The sequence below is a fragment of the Pristiophorus japonicus genome, chromosome 21 (genome assembly GCF_044704955.1).
Source record: "Pristiophorus japonicus isolate sPriJap1 chromosome 21, sPriJap1.hap1, whole genome shotgun sequence".
Taxonomy (NCBI): domain Eukaryota; kingdom Metazoa; phylum Chordata; class Chondrichthyes; family Pristiophoridae; genus Pristiophorus; species Pristiophorus japonicus.
In genome coordinates, this window is record NC_091997.1 from 87778976 (window position 1) to 87798367 (window position 19392).

Here is a 19392-nt window from a genome sequence, read left to right on the forward strand (position 1 = left end):
CATTGGCTCCTGGTTAAGTAATGCCTCGATTTTAAAATTCTCATCCTTGTTTTCAAATCCCTCCCTGGCCTCGCCCCTCCCTATCTCTGTAATCTCCTCCGGCCCTACAACCCTCAGATCTCTGCGCTCCTCCAATTCTGGCCTCTTGAGCATCCTGATTATAATCGCTCAACCATTGGTGGCCGTGCCTTCTGTTGCCTGGGCCCCAAGCTCTGGAACTCCCTCCCTAAACCTCTGCTTCCTCTTTTAAGACACTCCTTAAAGCCTACATCTGCGACCAAGCTTTTTATCATCTGTCCCCAATATCTCCTTTTGTGGCTTGCTGTCAAATTTTGGTTTATACGGCTCCTGTGAAGCGCCTTGGGATGTTTCACTACGTTAAAGGCGCTATATAAATACAAGTTGTTGTTGTTGAGACTGGGACATTTCCTGATATGTAGGCAGTACTTTTACTCCCCTGTTGTGCATTGTGCAATAAAGTCAAAGCCTTTGTCGTTTCAGAGATTATTTATTTCATATAAAAAGATATTTTGGCTTGAAAGTAGATGCATTTCTTGCTGTAAACTGGCTGCCTTTCAGAGCATGGTACTGTACCGTGCTGTACGCAATACTTTGAGTCTGTGCTGAAAAAATCTCATCCTGTAAATCTCCTGGCTCCAGTTATCAGCAAACGACCTGTGTCACTTAGAGTGGGATCCATTTGCCCTCAAACACCACACACAAGGCACACAGGGGGTGAAACTCAAGGTTTTACTTCCAGTTACAAGTCATTTAACAGCAGTTGAACTATTTGGGCCTGTTCGAAGATTTATTTACTGAGGATAGAGACATTTTCCCAGCACAATCTCGTTACGGCTTACTATTGGAATGCTTGGCTTCTACACAAACAATGAGGAAGGTTAAGTGGTTCAATCGCACAGGTTTTCCATGCAGTTCCTACGTAGCAATTACTTGTAGTTAAAAGCAGGGTTACACAGAGCTGGAACTCCTGTATGCGACGTCGATATTTAATCATCCCCTCCGCACAGAGCCAACAGAGCTCGCTGGTAGTCGCCCTTGGTCGAAGCCTAGAGCAGAAAGGTAAGCGGAGGTTATACACAGCTGACGGGCTGCGTTGGAAAGGTTCAAACGTGTACACACGCACAACTGAGCCAGCCACTGATCTCAGGGTTGTACCATGAGCGAATTTCTGCGGTCTGGAGGAGTCCGTGTGCCATGTCTACATTGTGTGTGTGTGAGGTTGCAGCCCCTCTTCCATTATTTGAAGAGGCTGCTCCTCAAATTCTGGGGTTGCACTTCAGTCCCACACTCCTGATCTTTGGGCACCCTGTGCGGAGGGGAGCGGGTAGGTCCGAGGGCCTCCTCGTAGGACTGCTCCTGGGCACGGCCAAGGGGGCCATCAGCCGGTCCAGGCAGCGGGCGGTCGAGGGGGTCGTTCAGCCCGACTGCCTGTCACTCTTCCATGGCTACGTACGCACCAGGGTGTCCCTGGAGATGGAGCACGCGGTGTCCACCGGTACGCTCGCGGCCTTCCACGAGAGGTGGCACCGGAGGGACTGGAGTGCATCATTACCCCCGGCAACCAAACTTTAATTTGATTTTAAGTTTACTTTCCAAAGTTTAATTTGTTTAATTGTGTCCGTTTTAGTGCCCCCCCCCCCTTTAATCAGGGGGCACTTCCATTAATGTTTCAACTTTAAAATAGTTGTACCACGAGCGAGCGTTGCTACTGATATTCTCACTGACACAAACACAGAGCCCCTGTCACAATAGAACAATGGCCTAGCTCAGAGAGAGATACCCGGATACTTCATCAATACAATCATTAAATGCAACAAGTAGTAAAGACTGGGATGGAGTTGCAATGCACGGTGTCACATAACATAAGAAATAGGAGCAGGAGTAGGCCATACGGCCCCTCGAGCCTGCTCCGCCATTCAGTAAGATCATGGCTGATCATCTACCTCCACTCCACTTTCCCGCCCGATCTCCATATCCCTTAATTCCCCTGGAGTCCAGAAATCTATCGTTCTTGGCCTTGAATATATTCAAAGGCTGAGCCTCCACAGCCCTCTAGGGCAGAGAATTTCAAAGATTCACCACCCTCTGAGTGAAGAAATTCCTCCTCATCTCAGTCTTAAATGACCGACCCCTTATCCTGAGACTGTGTCCCCTGGTTCCAGACTCTCCAGCCCGGGGTAACAATCTTTCAGTATCTACCCTGTCAATCCCCCTCAGAATCTTATATGTTTTAATGAGATCACCTCTCATTCTTCTAAACTGCAGAGAGTATCGGCCCATTCTACACAATCTCTCATCATAAAACAGCCCTTTCATCCCAGGGATCAGTCTAGTGAACCTTCGTTGCAGCACCTCCAAAGCAAGTATATCCTGTTACACAGGGGGCATAGATTTAAAGTAATTCGGGGGAGGTTTAGAGGGGATTTGAGGGGAAATTGCTTCACCCAGAGGGTGGGGGTCTGGAACTCACTGCCTGAAAGGGTGGTAGAGGCAGAAACCCTCACCACATTTGAAAGATACTTGGATGTACACTTGAAGTGCCGTAACCTACAGGGCTACAGACCCAGAGCTGGAAAGTGGGATTAGGCTGGATAGCTCTTTGTCGGCCGGCACGAACACAATGGGCCGAAATGGCCTCCTTCCGTGCTGAAAATTACTATGATTCTATTCAGACCTTGCCCGCTATAGACACCGCCAGACACAGAAAACGTCCAATATCCATTTCCAGTTGAGCAGCCGGGAGGCATGTTGATCATCTGGCTCTGTGTCCTGAATGGCCCTGGTATTGTGAAGTTCTGCTCCTGTGCCATGGGGAGAGGGTACTGTGGGGTACTGACCCTGTGCCATGGTGAGAGGGTACTGTGGGATACTGACCCTGTGCCATGGTGAGAGGGTACTGTGGGGTACTGACCCTGGGCATGGTGAGAGGGTACTGTGGGGTACTGACCCTGGGCATGGTGAGAGGGTACTGTGGGGTACTGACCCTGGGCATGGTGAGAGGGTACTGTGGGGTACTGATCCTGTGCCATGGGGAGAGGGTACTGTGGGGTACTGACCCTGGGCATGGTGAGAGGGTACTGTGGGGTACTGACCCTGTGCCATGGGGAGAGGGTACTGTGGGATACTGACCCTGTGCCATGGGGAGAGGGTACTGTGGGGTACTGACCCTGGGCATGGTGAGAGGGTACTGTGGGGTACTGACCCTGGGCATGGTGAGAGGGTACTGTGGGGTACTGACCCTGGTCATGGCACCATATGAATGCAATGACAAGATGATGCAAGTGCGATTTCCAGATAAAACCTTTGCTGTCTCTAACCAGCAAGTGTAAAGCCCAATAAACTAAGAATGGGTGACTGAGAAACAGCAGCCGGATCCCCCAGTGAGCGTTTGTGCCCTTCTATGTGAGGCAGGACGATATCAGGACATGGAATACTTTCCCACTCAGCACGGCTGTTATTAAGGAGGCCCAGGATGGGTGTGTCACAGACTGAAGCACCAAGAATGGGCCCATTCTCAGCTCCCTCCCGTTGCCTCAGTCAGGTTTGATCCAGCACTTACCCCACCTGCCTCTGTCAACAGGGGTAACTGGACACTAACCAGGAACAGGAGATCAGGGCCACCTGCCCTGCTCTAACCCAGAGGTGCTGAGGCCAACTGCTCCCCCTGCCCCTGCTGAAATAGGCAAAGATCAGGGACTGACCCAGGGTCCATCCTGGACCATGTGACTCAGGTACTCAATCGGCAAACTTGTTGACGATTGGTGGAGTGGTGCAGCATGCCATTGGAAAGATCCAACCACATTCCACACCTTCCCAAGACTTGGCAGCTAGCAGTGGAAATGCAACAAGTGAGACGTGGGCATCGCTGGCAAGGCCGGTATTTATTGCCCATCCCTAATTGCCCTTGGGAAGGTGGTGGTGAACCAGCTTCTTGAACCGCTGCAGTCCAGTGGTGAAGGTACTCCCACAGTGCTGTTAGGGAGGGAGTTCCAGGATTTTGACCCAGCGACGATGAAGGAACAACGATATATTTCCAAGTCAGGATGGTGTGTGACTTGGAGGGGAACGTGGAGGTGGTGGTTTTCGTATGCGCCTGCTACCCTCGTCCTACCATGTAGATGTTGCAGGGTGTTGCAAGCTCCGCTAATAAACCCAAGGCAAGATGTGGCAATGCATGTGGGGCTCTGCCCCTAAGATACTTACAGTTAAACACTGGTGGAGAGATTTGCCTGTTTTCTTCTTGAATTCTTTCCTGATGTAAAGCAGGTCGATTTCACAGCGAGACACCATGACCCTGGTCAACACATCCTTCTTCAGATCTCCCTGCAAAGAGTAAATCTCAGGTTAGTCTCCATTTCCCTGTCGGCCGCCTGGCAGGTCAGCCTCTGATCCTCTCAAACAGCATTCGCGGGCGGGAATGTTGCAGGAATGTTGCGGAAGTGGCGAACCTTTGCAGTCAGCATCAGGGACAACTTGTCGGCAAAGAACTCGGGGGTGCTCTGGATGCACTGCACTGTAGGGAGACACAGAAATGAGGCCGTTATCAGCACAATCCCAGTCAGTGTCAGCAATATACTGATTCGACATTTTAGGAGTACAACACAATAATGGGGGGAAAATTCGGGAGCGCCTTTGTGGCGGCGCTAACCCAGGCAGAGCGGCACTTTTAGCGCCCAGAAATTCGTCAGAATCGGTGCAAGAGCCGACAGGGCAATAAATGAGCCATTGCATACTACAGGTGGGGAGTGATAACGAAAGTTTGGTCGGTACATTTGGCGGAGCCATTGCACATGCGTGGAACTCAGAATCAGATCCCGGGAAAAGCCGAGTCTTAAAGGCGCGGTATAGTAATGCACCCATTAACGTTTTCAAAATCACTTGTCTCCAACCTGCGCTGTTACGTGTGTCTGCTGCTGCAAGCTCAGAGACTCCCGCACCGTGCTGTGTGTAAACGTTGCACTGACTGTGACCTCCAAGGGAACCGCTTCCTCATCCCTTTAAGTAGCCGCCAGTTAACGACTCTGCAAGTCTGGACCCACTGTTTTCCCAGACAGTGTTATTGGCGGGCGCTCAATGAGGGGCAGGCACCAAATTTACCGACCGGGGAAGTGTGGGCGTTGCACCAGGAATATGTCAGGATCAGCGCGATCGTCAGCAGCCGGGCACTAATGGTTTGCACCCCCGGTGAGCAGCTAATGAATTTCCCGTCAGGGCGCTAAACGCTGAGCTCCCGGTCGGTAATCTCTTACGCTCCCATTAACGCCCCCTCTGGCCACCAACTGAGGTGTTAGGCAGCCGAACATCCAGTCCCATGAAGCCTGTTCTCGCCAGACGCTGCATGGGAATCCTCCTCTCCGAATCTGGCAGAGTTTCAGGCCCGTGGGCTCAGGGGAACATTTGTCAATGGGTCTGTTTTACTTCAGCTGCTTCCTCGGTCATTTCCCTCGGCAACGGGAAAGTCTGGTGGATTTCACAGGAGCCCGACTCCATGGTTACCGGACTCCAGCCGGGACAGATCTTGTACTGCACGCGGCAGTGAGCGTCACACCAGGGTCGTGATGTGAACACTCGTGCCAGAAGGGTAATCTGCCAAGCTGAGACGTGCCATTCAGCCCCTCTAACTCGTTACACAGGAACAGGAGGAGGCCATTCAGCCCCTCGAGCATGTTACACTGGAACAGGAGGCCATTCAGCCCCTCAAACCTGTTACACAGGAACAGGAGGAGGCCATTCAGCCCCTCTAACCCATTACACAGGAACAGGAGGAGGCCATTCAGCCCCTCGAGCCTGTTACACAGGAACAGGAGGCGGCCATTCAGCCCCTCGAGCCTGTTACACAGGAACACGAGGAGGCCATTCAGCCCCTCGAGCCTGTTACACAGGAACAGTAGGAGGCCATTCAGCCCCTCGAGCCTGTTACACAGGAATAGGAGGAGGCCATTCATCCCCTCTAACCCATTACACAGGAACAGGAGGAGGCCATTCAGCCCCTCGAGCCTGTTACACAGGAACAGTAGGAGGCCCATTCAGCCCCTCTAACCCGTTACACAGGAATAGGAGGAGGCCATTCAGCCCCTCTAACCCATTACACAGAAACAGGAGAGGCCCATTCAGCCCCTCAAGCCTGTGAAGAGGTGATAAGGTCAATCCTTCAGACAAACCCTCAGGAATGCAGAGCCTGTGATGTTGAAAACCAAGACAGTCTCGGAAGGATCTGAAATCATCAACCCCTCCCACGCCCCGACCTTGAACTTAAAGTGAGAGGTGGATGCAAGGAAGGGGGTAGTTCAAGAGACGTGTGAGAGATCGCACTTACCTAGCCCCACAAAATTATTCCTCAGATCCTTCGTGACCTCCTTTTTGATGCTCTCAATCATATCAAAGCAGCTGTAGCTGTTATATCGCCCAAAAACTAACAAGAGGAGAAATCAAATTAGAATATTGCTGGCAAAGAACATAAGAACATGAAATAAAGCTGCCATTACTAGTGAAAACAAACGATTGCTAGCAAAAGCTGGTAACGTTATTTGAGGAATATGAATTGCTTTACATCACATTCAGCCTCGATTATCCAAAGTACTCATTGCAAGCTTGTTGGCCCTGATTCCTGCACCATACGCACACTGACACTATTTGCTGCTCCGCGTGTGCCCTGTGGCCATTTTATTACCTCTGTTGAGGTGAGGAATGCTCCTCTCAGTCAGTATAGTGATCCACTTCCCAACATCAGTTCCTTTTTTTTTCACTCCGGCTTCATAGAGTTCCTGAGGAGAGTAACATCAGGAATGTGATCATCGAATCACTTCACCAACTCCAGCCCCAGGCCTGTGAATTAACTCTTGCTCCAGGCCTGTGAATTAACTCTTGCTCCAGGCCTGTGCTCTAACCCAGCCCCAGGCCTGTGCACTATCTCCAGCCCCAAGCCTAAGAATTAACTCCAGCCCCAGGCCTGTGAATTAACTCCAGCCCAGGCCTGTGCTCTATCTCCAGCCCCAGGCCTGCGCTCTAACCCCAGCCCCGCGCTCTAACCCCAGCCCCAGGCCTGTGCTCTAACTCCAGCCCCAGGCCTGTGAATTAACCCTAGCCCCAGGCCTGTGCACTAATTCCAACCCAGGCCTGTGCTCTAACTCCAGCCCCAGGCCTGTGAATTAATCCTAGCCCCAGGCCTGTGCACTAACTCCAGCCCAGGCCTGTGCTCTAACTCCAGCCCAGGCCTGTGCTCTAACTCCAGCCCCAGGCCTATGAATTAACCCTAGCCCCAGGCCTTCGCACTAATTCCAGCCCAGGCCTGTGTTCTAACTCCAGCCCAGCACAGACACATCACCACCCCTCTCCCCCTCCCCCCCATCCACCGGGGTCCGAATGGGAGGAGGTGGGCTTGCTGCAATCTGGTGGCGATGGGCCCTAAACCCCTTCAGCACTGCACTCAGTTACCCCGAAGAATGTAGGCCCAGCCCAGAACATTGTTGCTCATTGTTGCAATGATGGTCACACTGAGTGTGAGACGGTGGGGTTCCGTGTAATCCGTTTGCACCCAGCGCTGTCGATAGTACCTACCCGTGCATCTGTGTCAATCAGATCCATATCCTCCACGTTGCTGGGTTCCGATCGACTGCCCTGCACACACAGAAAGGTCACTTTGCAATGCCATTCATCTCAGTGCACAAGCAAGTACATAAGAAACAGGAACAGGAGTAGGCCATACGGCCCCTCGAGCCTGCTCTGCCATTTAATAAGATCATGGCTGATCCGATCATGGACTCAGCTCCACTTCCCCGCCCGCTCCCCATAACCCCTTATTCCATTATTGTTTAAGAAACTGTCTATTTCTGTCTTAAATTTATTCAATGTCTCAGCTTCCACAGCTCTCTGAGGCAGCGAATTCCACAGATTTACAACCCTCTGAGAGAAGAAATTTCTCCTCATCTCTGTTTTAAATGGGCAGCCCCTTATTCTAAGATCATGCCCTCTAGTTCTAGTCTCCCCCATCAGTGGAAACATCCTCTCTGCATCCACCTTATCAAGCCCCCTTATAATCTTACACATTTCGATAAGATCACCTCTCATTCTTCTGAATTCCAATGAGTAGAGGCCCAACTTACTCAACCTTTCCTCATAAACCCCCTCATAGACATAGAAACATAGAAAGTAGGTGCAGGGGTAGGCCATTCGGCCCTTCGAGCCTGCACCACCATTCAATATGATCATGGCTGATCATACAACTTCAGTACCCCATTCCTGCTTTCTCTCCATACCCCTTGATCCCTTTAGCCATAAGGGCCACACCGAACTCCCTTTTGAATATATCTAACGAACTGGCCTCAACAACTTTCTGTGGTAGAGAATTCCACAGGTTCACAATTCTCTGATGAAGAAGTTTCTCCTCATCTCAGTCCTAAATGGCTTACCCCTTATCCTTAGACTGTGACCCCTGGTTCTGGACTTGCCCAACATCGGGAACATTCTTCCTGCATCTAACCTATCTAAACCCGTCAGAATTTCATATGTTTCTATGAGGTCCCCTCTTATTCTTCTAAATTCCAGTGACTATAAGCCTAGTCGGTCCAGTCTTTCTTCATATGTCAGTCCTGCCATCCCGGGAATCAGTCTGGTGAACCTTCGCTGCACTCCCTCAATAGCAAGAATGTCCTTCCTCAGATTGGGAGACCAAAACTGAACACAATATTCAAGGTGTGGTCTCACCAAGACCCTGTACAACTGCAGTAAGACCTCCCTGCTCCTATACTCAAATCCCCTCGCTATGAAGGCCAGCATGTCATTTGCCTTCTTTACTGCCTGCTGTACCTGCATGCCTACCTTCAATGACTGATGTACCATGACACCCAGGTCTCGTTGCACCTCCCCTTTCACCATTCAGATAATAATCTGCCTTCCTGTTATTGCAACCAAAGTGCATAACCTCACACTTATCCACATTATACTGCATCTGCCATGCATTTGCCCATTCACCTAACCTGTCCAAGTCTCCCTGCAGCCTCCGAGCATCCTCCTCGCAGCTCACACTGCCACCCAGCTTAGGGTCATCTGCAAACTTGGAGATATTATATTTAATTCCTTTGTCTAACTCATTAATGTAGATTGTAAATAGCTGGGGTCCCAGCACTGAACCCTGCTGTACCACACTAGTCACTGCCTGCATTCTGAAAAGGACCCGTTTATTCCCACTCTTTGCTTCCTGCCTACCAACTAGTTCTCTATCCACGTCAATACATTACCCCCAATACCATGTGCCTTAATTTTGCACACTAATCTCTTGTGTAGGACCTTGTCAAAAGCCTTTTGAAAGTCCGAATACACCACATCCACTGGTTCTCCCTTATCCACTCTACTAGTTACATCCTCAAAAAATTCTAGATTTGTCAAGCATGATTTCCCTTTCATAAATCCATGCTGACTTGGACCGATCCTGTCACTGCTTTCCAAATGCGCTGCTATTAAACATAGAAACATAGAAAATAGGTGCAGGAGTAGGCCATTCGGCCCTTCGAGCCTGCACCGCTATTCAATAAGATCATGACTGATCATTCCCTCAGTATCCCTTTCCTGCTTTCTCCCCATACCCATTGATCTCTTTAGCCATAAGGGCCATATCTAACTCCCTCTTGAATATATCCAATGAACTGGCATCAACAACTCTCTGCGGCAGGGAATTCCACAGGTTAACAACTCTCTGAGTGAAGAAGTTTCTCCTCATCTCAGTCCTAAATGGCCTACCCACTATCCTAAGACTATGTCCCCTGGTTCTGGACTTCCCCAACATCAGGAACATTCTTCCCGCATCTAACTTGACCAGTCCCGTCAGAATCTTATACGTTTCTATGAGATCCCCTCTCATCCTTCTAAACTCCATTGAATAAAGGCCCAGTTGATCCAGTCTCTCCTCATATGTCAGTCCAGCCATCCCGGGAATCAGTCTGGTGAACCTTCGCTGCACTCCCTCAATACCAAGAATGTCCTTCCTCAGATTGGGAGACCAAAACTGAACACAATATTCCAGGTGAGGCCTCACCAAGGCCCTGTACAACTACAGTAAGACCTCCCTGCTCCTTTACTCAAATCCCCTAGCTATGAAGGCCAACATACCATTTGCCTTTTTCACCGCCTGCTGTACCTGCATACCAACTTTCAATGACTGATGAACCATAACACCCAGGTCTCGTTGCACTTCCCCTTTTCCCAATCTGCCACCATTACATCTTTGATAATTGATTCCAACATTTTCCCCACTACCGATGTCAGGCTAACCGGTCTATAATTTCCAGTTTTCTCTCTCCCTCCTTTTTTGAAAAGTGGGGTTACATTAGCTACCGTCCAATCCATAGGAACTGAACCAGAGTCTATAGAATGTTGGAAAATGACTACCAATGCATCCACTATTTCTCGGGCCACTTCCTTAAGTACTATGGGATGCAGACTATCAGGCCCTGGGGATTTATCGGCCTTCAGTCCCTTCAATTTCTCTAACACCATTTCCTGACTAATAAGGATTTCCCTCAGTTCCCTTTCTCGCTGGACCATCGGTGCCCTAGTATTTTCGGGAGGCTATTCGTGTCTTCCTTAGTGAAGACAGAACCAAAGTACTTGTTCAATTGCTCTGCCATTTCCTTGTTCCCCATTATGAATTCCCCTGATTCTGACTGCAAGGGACCTACATTAGTCTTCACTAGTCTTTTTCTCTTCACATATCTATAGAAGCTTTTGCAGTCAGTTTTTATGTTCCTTGCAAGCTTACTCTCATACTCTATTTTCCCCCTCCTAATTAAACACTTTGTCCTTCTCTGCTGAATTCTAAATTTCTCCCAGTCTTCAGGTTTGCTGCTTTTTCTGGCCCATTTATATGCCTCTTCCATGGATTTAACATTATTCCTAATTTCCCTTGTTAGCCACGGTTGAGCCACCTTCCCTTTTTATTCTTATGCCACACAGGGATGTACAATTATTGTAGTTAATCCATGTAATATTTAAATGTCTGCCATTGCCTATCCACCGTCAACCCTTTAAGTATCATTCTCCAGTCTATCCTAGCCAATTCACGTCTCATACCATCGAAGTTTCCTTTCTTTAAGTTTAGTACCCTAATCTCTGAATTAACTGTGTCGCTCTCCATCTTAATGAAGAACTCTACCATATTATGGTCACTCTTCCCCAAGTGGCTCCGCACGACCAGATTGCTAATTAATCCTCTCTCGTTACACAAGACACAGTCCCCGGAATCAACCTAGTGAACCTTCTCTGAACTGCCTCCAAAGCAAATATATCCTTTCGTAAATATGGAAACCAAAACTGCATGCAGTATTCCAGGTGTGGCCTCTCCAATAACTTGTATAGCTGTAGCAAGACTTCCCTGCTTTTATACTCCATCCCCTTTGCAATAAAGGCCAAGATACCATTGGCCTTCCTGATCACTTGCTGTACCTGCATACTATCCTTTTGTGTTTCATGCACAAGTACCCCCAGGTCCCGCTGTACTGCAGTACTTTGCAATCTTTCTCCATTTAAATAATAACTTGCTCTTTGATTTTTTTCTGCCAAAGTGCATGACCTCACACTTTCCAATATTATACTCCATCTGCCACATTTTTTCCCACTCACTTCGCCTGTCTATGTCCTTTTGCAGATTGCTCCTCCTCACACATTGCTTTTCCTCCCATCTTTGTATCGTCAGCAAACTTGGCTACATTACACTCGATCCCATGTTAGACGGGCACAGTCGGCTGAATCCAATTACTACAGTACAGCCCAGTGATGCTCATGGTCACCTCCTGAGTACCTTCCAATTATCGCTCCTTCTCCCTGGATCTGCTTTGGATTTGTTGCCCTTTTACGGCCCACTGTCTCTTCATTCACACGGTGAGGCTGCTTAATTTCTTTGCCTATTTGCTGTTTCTCTCCGCCCCCCCCCCCCCCCGGCCCCACCCCCCAACCCCACCCTGTGTTTTGTTTGGCTTCTCGCAGTCTTAGTTTTCCCAGATCTTCAAACGTTCCCCGTGGTGTGTTCCTCACCTTTTATTTCTGACAAGGAATACAGTGTTGGCAGGAACTCCATGTGACTGAGGAGGAAGAGGGCGTACAAGGCTAAGCACGTGTCCAAGGGATCTCCCACCCACCCTTTTTATTCTTTTCTCTGTTTCCCAGGGCAGCTGGTAATTATTCCACATTCACACTCTATCTAGACTCATCTTTTGCTTCTTAACTTGTCCCATTACCATCTCAATTCGGCCCATCATCCCTTTTGTCTCTCTAATCTCTCCTGCCTTCCACCCTATCGTAGACCTTCCCTTTTAATCTTTCCTCTCCTCCCCCTTTCAGTGCCCCTTGCACTTCTTTAAGAATCTGTTAATTTCAAACTATTGCCAGTTCTGACGAAGGATCATCGACCTGAAACATTAACTCTGTTTCTCTCTCCACAGATGCTGCCTGACCCGCTGAGATTTCCAGCATTCTCTCTTTTTATTTCAGATTCCAGCGTCCGCAGTATTCTGCTTTTTCCTGTTCTGTTCTGTTTTGTCGCACTCTGTCTCGATGCCTTACAGCTACCTTGGACCTCAGAGGCCCTCACCCATCTCACACAGACAGCTGATTCCAAATTCACATTGCTCCTCTATTGACTGACGATCTCAGCACAGTCTGTCAATAATCTCAGCTATGTTCGAATCTCCGGTTCAATATATTGCTGTGGATTATACGATTACAGTCCTGGCAATGGTCAGGGACTACAGTCATCATAGGTAGTCCCTCGGAATCGAGGAAGACTTGCTTCCACTCTTAAAATTAGTTCTTAGATGGCTGAACAGTCCAATACGACAGCCACAGACTCTGTCACAGGTGGGACATACAGTTGTTGAGGGAAGGGGTGTGTGGGCTGGTTTGCCGCACGCTCCTTCCGCTGACTGCAAACTTTCGGCGATGAGACGCGAGGTGCTCAGCGCCCTCCTGGATGCACTTCCTCCACTTAGGGCGGTCTTTGGCCAGGGACTACCAGGTGTCAGTGGGGATGTTGCACTTTATCAGGGAGGTTTTGAGGATGTCCTTAATGTCCTTGTAACGCTTCCTCTGCCCACCTTTGGCTCGTTTGCCGTGAAGGAGTTCCGAGTAGAGCGCTTGCTTTGGGAGTCTCGTGTCAGGCATGCGGACAATGTAGCCCGTCCAGCGGAGCTGATCACGTGTGCTCAGTTCTTCGATGATGGGGATGTTGACCTGTATGGTGGATATTGGATGTACAGAGCCTGTAGTTAATCACATGCCTCACTAAGGACCTGCACTGGTTGAAAGTACGCGTAAAAATGTAGGGCTTTAGAATCAGGGAATGAAATGGTCAGGAAGACCCGTTTGTTTTAGCCGTTGACTTATCTCAATTGGAACTTTTCAGTGAACGAGGTGAGTTCAGAACTCTCACTGCGTCAGGTCGTGTTTAGCTTTCGTCTCCCACTCTGGCAGTGTGTAGAACCAGCGGGCGTTCTTCGGGATACCGTGTCCGCAGTGGATTCCCGGCCTTCCGCCCTGGCCTCGGGGGCAACAGCGGGAATCACATGTCCCCCGGGCTCGGCCAGACCCGAGATTCCTCGGATCACAATCCCAGTGTGGTTCCGCTGTCGGTGTGGGCCCTGGGAGACCACTTCACCGGCACAGTCAGCCGTCAGGCAAGCTGTTACATCCACGCAAGTCATATTTAAGAAAGCGTTCGGAACATACCTTCACCAAAGCACACAGGAGCTTGCGGAAATCTCCAGAAGTATCTCCTTCGATTTCTTTCTTCATTTCTTTCTTGTAAACTGTAAAGGTGAAGATTATAGAGTTACCGTTAATGCTGCTTCCATTCTGTGTTGGAATACTGGCTGGGATATTCCTCCAGTTACAATCAGCACCTCGCTCACCCCAAGAGAGGGCTGTAAACAACATTAGAGACCTGTCTCTATAATATTCCTGTGTCCGCTGTATAATGCAGAAGTTGGCCCATTTAATCAGGACAATGTCTCCATTCACAGTGCCAGCTGTGGCTCAGTGGGCAGCACACCCTCGCCTCTGAGTCAGAAGGTTGTGGGTTCAATTTCCAATCCAGGAACTTGAGCACAAAAATCTCGGCTGACACTCCAGTGCAGTGTTGAGGGAGTGCCGCACTGTTGGAGGGGCCGTCTTTCGGATGAGACGTTAAACCGAGTCCCCGTCTGCTCTCTCGAGTGGACGTAAAAGATCCCACTATTTCGAAGAAGAGCAGGGCTAATGATTATCCCTCAATGAACATCATAAAAAAAGATTATCTGGTCATTATCACAGTGCTGTTTGTGGGAGCTTGCAAATTGGCTGCTGTGTTTCCCACATTACTACAGTGACTACACTCCAAAAGTACTTCATTGGCTGTAAAGCACTTTGAGATGTCCAGCGGCCGTGAAAGGCACTATATAGAGCAGAGCGATGCGTTCATCATTGCACCCGAACTCCACAGTCTGTGTCTGCGTCTGAATCTCTCCGCAATACATAGAGGTGGAGGTGCTGCTACAGGTGTAAGAAACTTTGGCCCCGCCCCTCAGGGAGGGTATATTGGCCTCGGAGGGGGAGCAGCACTGATTCCCCAGAGTGATACCGGGGCTGAAAGGGTTAAATTATGAGGGTAGGTCACACAGACCGGGCTTGTATTCCCTCAAGTATAGATTAAGGGGTGATCGAATTGAGATGCGCAAGATGATTCAAAGCTTTGATAGGGTGGGTAGAGAGAAAGTATTTGCTCTGGTGGGGAGGAAGTCCAGACCAGAGAGGGAATAATCTTAAAATTGGAGCCAAGTCGTTCAGGGGATGTTAGGAAGCATTTCTTCACACAAAGGGCCGTGGGAATCTGGAGTTCTTGCCCCCAAAAAAGCTGTTGATGCTGGGGGTCAATTGTAAATTTCAGAACTTAGATTGATGGATTTTTTGTTAGGTAAGGGCATTAAGGGTTAGGGAACCAGGGCAGGTAAATGGAGTTAAGATACAGATCAGCCATGGTCTAAATGAATGATAGAACAGGCTCGAGGGGCTGAGTGGTCTCCTCTCGTTCCTATATTCTTACTGAATAAGAACCTTTTGTGAATGATTAAAACAGCAACAACCTTCCTTTGCGTTTCACAGAAGTGAAATCAGACAACAACTGACGCAGAGAGTTAACCAAAAGCTTGGTCAAAGAGGTGGGCCTTATAAAGTGCATCTTAAAAGTGCGGATGTGGGGCTGCCAGGAGAGCATTAGAATAGTCAAGTCTGGAGGTAGCAAAGGCACGGATAAGGGTTTCTGCAGCAGATGGGCCAAGGGGGCGGAGGCGGGCGATGTTACAGAGGTGGAAATAGGCAGTCTTGCTGATGGAGAGGATATGGGGTCGGAAGCTCATCACAGCATCAAAGAGGAGGTTGCAAAGAGGACAGTGCCAGGGAGAGGGATGGAGTCGGTGGCGAGGGAATGCAGTTTGTGGCTGGGACCGAAGACAATGGCTTCGGACTTCCTAATATTTAAATGGTGGAAATTTCTGCTCATCCAGTGCTGGATGTCGGACAAGCAGTCTGACAATTTAGAGATCGTGGCGGGGTCAAGAGAAGTGGTGGAGAGGTAGAGCTGGGTGTCGTCAGCGTACATGTAGAAACTGACGCCGTGTTTCCAGCTGATGTCACGATGAGAAATAGAAGGGGGCCAAGGACAGATCCTTGGGGGACACCAGAGGTAACGATGCGGGAGTGGGAAGAGAAGCCATTGCAGGAGATTTTCTGGCTACGATTAGATAGATAAGAATGGAACCAGGCGAGTGCAGTCCCACCCAGCTGGACGATGGTGGAGAGGCGTTGGAAGAGGATGGAGTGGTCAACCGTGTCACAAAGGCTGCAGACAGGTCCAGGAGGACGAGGAGAGGTAGTTTACCATGGTCACAGTCACACAGAATGACATTCGTGACTTCAATGAGGGCTTGCAACAATTTACAGATAACCGTCGGCACAGGAGAAGACACAGGAATCCGCCTGTAGAACCTTTGCTGCTAACTGATACACCAGGCCGGATTGTGGCGCTCTGGTAGGTGACACCGAGCCCTTGGTCTGTGAGACGGCCAATCAGCTCAAGTCTGTCGGTGCGGCCATTCATGTTCAACTCATGTCAGGAAACACACCTCAATATCGTCCTGAAAAATGCTCCAGTTTTAATTACCCAGAAAGCTGCTGGCTGCAGTCAACGTACAGAATTGACAGGTGAGCGCATGGCTCCAACTCCACGTTGCCGTTAATCCAGGCAAGTTTCTCAACTGGATTTCTAAAGCAGTTTTTATTGGGATTTGACCCAACTATGAGTTTTAAAACTAACCCGCCGCTGGGCAGCGTTAACGAGTGGACAATGCGGGGTTTTCTCAACGGTTCAATTGCTCATTTAGTTCCCACCTCATGGAACAGCTAGAATTAGATTTTACTTCCTATTTTACAGCAGCAGAATCCGGTTTACAACAGCTCTATGAATCCTAGCCTTATCATGGAATAGTTCGGCACAGGAGGCGGCCCATCGAATCTGCGCCGGCTCCTTCGAAGAGTGCCCCAGTCAGTCCCACTCTTCCCGCTCTTTCCCCATATCCCTGCAATTTTTTCCCCTTGAAGTAGTTATCTAATTCCCCTGAAGGCTGTTATTGAATCGGTATCCAGCGCGCTATCGGGTAGTGCGTTCCAAATCCTAACCACTCGTTACGTAAAAGTGTTTTTCCTCATGGCGCCTCAGGTTCTTTTGCCAATCACTTTAAATCTGTGCCCGCTGGTTATCGACCCGTCAGCCATAGGAAACCGTTTCTCTTTATTTACTCAAAGTCCTGTTTTCGAGAAGGATATGCTGACAGGGTGAGACAAAGAGGGGTGGGTGGGGCATAAAGAGCGGCATGGACCTGATGGGCTGAATGGCCTGTTTCTGTGCTGTGATTCTATGAATGATTGAAATATGCTCAGTGTTTACGAGTTACAGAGTGCACGCTGAGACCAGAATTCTCTTCACTTACCCTCCTGATACGTTCTGCACAGATCTTGCATTTGCTTGTTTGTGCGCGAACATAGGATCTCAATCAGAGTGGCTTCATTCGTTCCCAGCCCCTGTCAACAGCAGATTTTAAAGACCATTTCTTTATCTTGTCGTTAAAAATGCATAAATATTCATCACAAGTTCAGCGGCAAAATTCACTGGGCAGAAACGACAGCTCGCAACAGAATTTTAGCACGTGGAAACAAAGTGCTTCTTTCTGGGAGTCTAATCCATGGGATCTTTCTGTGGCCAGTGTAAAGCACATTATTAATGGCTCTGATCAGGAGCGTCGTGATCAGGGCCCAGGAGAGGCGAGAGTTCGGGGCCCAGAAGAGGCGAGGGTTCAGGGCCCAGGAGAGGCGAGGGCCCACACTGCGATATGTGTGCGCACTGGGTCCGTGCAGCAGAGCAGGTCTCCAGTCGTCTTGGTTAACCCTTGCCACTGGACCAAGACCTAGCTCTGTCAAGCCCGTGTGGTGGCCGGTGTGCAATGGTCACCCCACGTTAAAACAATCCACGCACAGGCATCTTCCACCCTTCAACATGTAGTTCGAGACCTGGAATATTAGGTCCTTCATTGAAACACCTGTGAACTCATCCCTTTTTGGTGTGGAAGCGGGTCATCCTCGATTCGAGGGACCGCCTAATACTATACTACACTATAATATTATTCATGGTTGCAGTTTGTACAGTTCTGAGCCAACGTTCAAATCCACCTCACGCAGTCGCAGCTAACAGCCACCAGGTGGCAGACCGAGCACTGAGAGGCGACCAATTGCTGGAGCTAATCACAAAGACCAGGCTCACCCCGATCACTGACACACCCGATCAGCCTCCACCCCCCCCCCCGGGGCCGGGGCAGACAATTGGCGAGTGAAGCACATTCGTTCCTAACATGGCATCCCTGCCCTTTGTTATTAAACACTGTGTTGCCGAGCTAGAAAAATTTGTGAAAGGCGGTATATAAATCCAAGTCTTTCACAATCCCTGTGCTGAACGAGCTACTGACGGCAATGCGTGTGAGTGAGTGTACATTAGTTTGTGTGCATATGGATCAGTTTGTGAGTATGTGTCGTTTTTATTCACGGGATGTGGGCGTCACTATTACTGACTGTAATTATTTCAGCTGTAAAACGTGTCGGCTCGCCGTCTTACAGCGTGTAACTAACAAGCCGGACGGACATTGATCATCGAGCGTAAACTCCTCCCCAAGAACTTTGAAAGTGGTGCCTACCCTGAGCACCATTCCCTCCCAAATGTCTTCAGACAATTTCTGCTTTGTTTTGGAACAGTACTGATTTATAACAATGACCGACAAGTATACCTTTCTAAAACTCTATTCAAATAATGGGATGTTGTTAATTGAACTCCGATTTCAAGGAGAGGGGGGAGTGGATTGGGGGTGGGGGTACTGAAGATGGAGGGATGCATTCAGTCCCACCCACTTTAACTCCCCCGGCACGGACTTCTGCCTGAAGGCGGTGGGAATGATTCCACACTGTGGGGCAGGAGCGGAGAATTGCCAGAGTCAGGGTGCCGTTGGTGACCCACGGAAAGGTTAAGTGGGGGCGGGGTGGGGAATTGGCAAAGTTCACTGTCTGGGATAGGGCAAAGCCCAGGGCAGGGGAGGCCCAAGGTATCCTTGTGGGGCCAGGAGGGGCCATCCTGCTCCCCTTGGCCCACGAGGAACTATAAAAAGAAACCTTGCCCGGGTGTCCTGGGGTAGGGTGCCGTCTGTTGCTACCTTTTGTTGGCAGGTGCGAGACTGCTGCCCTTGGTCAGCCCGCGGTTAAATTGCTTTGCTCCTTCGAGGTACAGCGCATGCTAGGGAGCGACGGCTGTGAAGAGGGCGACTGGTCACCAAGGTCCAGGTCGCTGATTGGAACGTGGGCAGGTACAGCTGGAGCAACGAGGTAGGGGCGCAGGAGCGGCGAGGGAGATAGTCGGGGCTCGGGAGAGGCGCGAGTTCAAGCCTAGGAGAGGCGAGGGCCCAGGGGCAGCACGGGCCAGCCCACACTGCGATATGTGTGCGCACTAGGTCCGTGCAGCAGAGCTGGTCTCCAGTCGTCCTGGTTAATCCTTGCCACTGGACCAAGACCTAGCTCTGTCAAGCCCGTGTGGTGGCTGGTGTGCAACGGTCACCCCACGTTAAAAAAATCCCCCCATAGGCATCTTCCACCCTTCAACATGTAGTTCGTGACCTGGAATATTATCATTGAAACACCTGTGAACTCATCCCTTTTTGATGTGGAAGCAAGTCATCCTCATTTCGATGGACTGCCTATGATGATGATTACTGTTTCGAGCTTTTTATTCCAGATTTATTTAATTAACTGCATTTAAAT

The 19392-nt window shown here is 49.5% G+C and overlaps 1 protein-coding gene across 7 annotated transcripts in view; it reads right to left on the reverse strand.

Annotated features, from left to right (window-relative positions):
- Positions 1 to 488: 488 nt before the first annotated feature.
- LOC139234171 (annexin A2-like) overlaps positions 489 to 19392 on the reverse strand; it is a 138361-nt gene continuing 119457 nt past the window's right edge. For all 7 annotated transcript variants that reach the window (XM_070865198.1, XM_070865201.1, XM_070865199.1 and 4 more), the window contains 8 exons: positions 17028 to 17118; positions 13735 to 13814; positions 7579 to 7638; positions 6692 to 6785; positions 6338 to 6433; positions 4470 to 4534; positions 4225 to 4344; positions 489 to 1067 (listed from right to left, as the gene is read on the reverse strand). In XM_070865198.1, coding sequence (XP_070721299.1) covers positions 1008 to 1067; positions 4225 to 4344; positions 4470 to 4534; positions 6338 to 6433; positions 6692 to 6785; positions 7579 to 7638; positions 13735 to 13814; positions 17028 to 17118 — 666 coding nt within the window. In that variant the 3' untranslated portion in view covers positions 489 to 1007. The remainder of the gene's footprint in view (positions 1068 to 4224; positions 4345 to 4469; positions 4535 to 6337; positions 6434 to 6691; positions 6786 to 7578; positions 7639 to 13734; positions 13815 to 17027; positions 17119 to 19392) is intronic.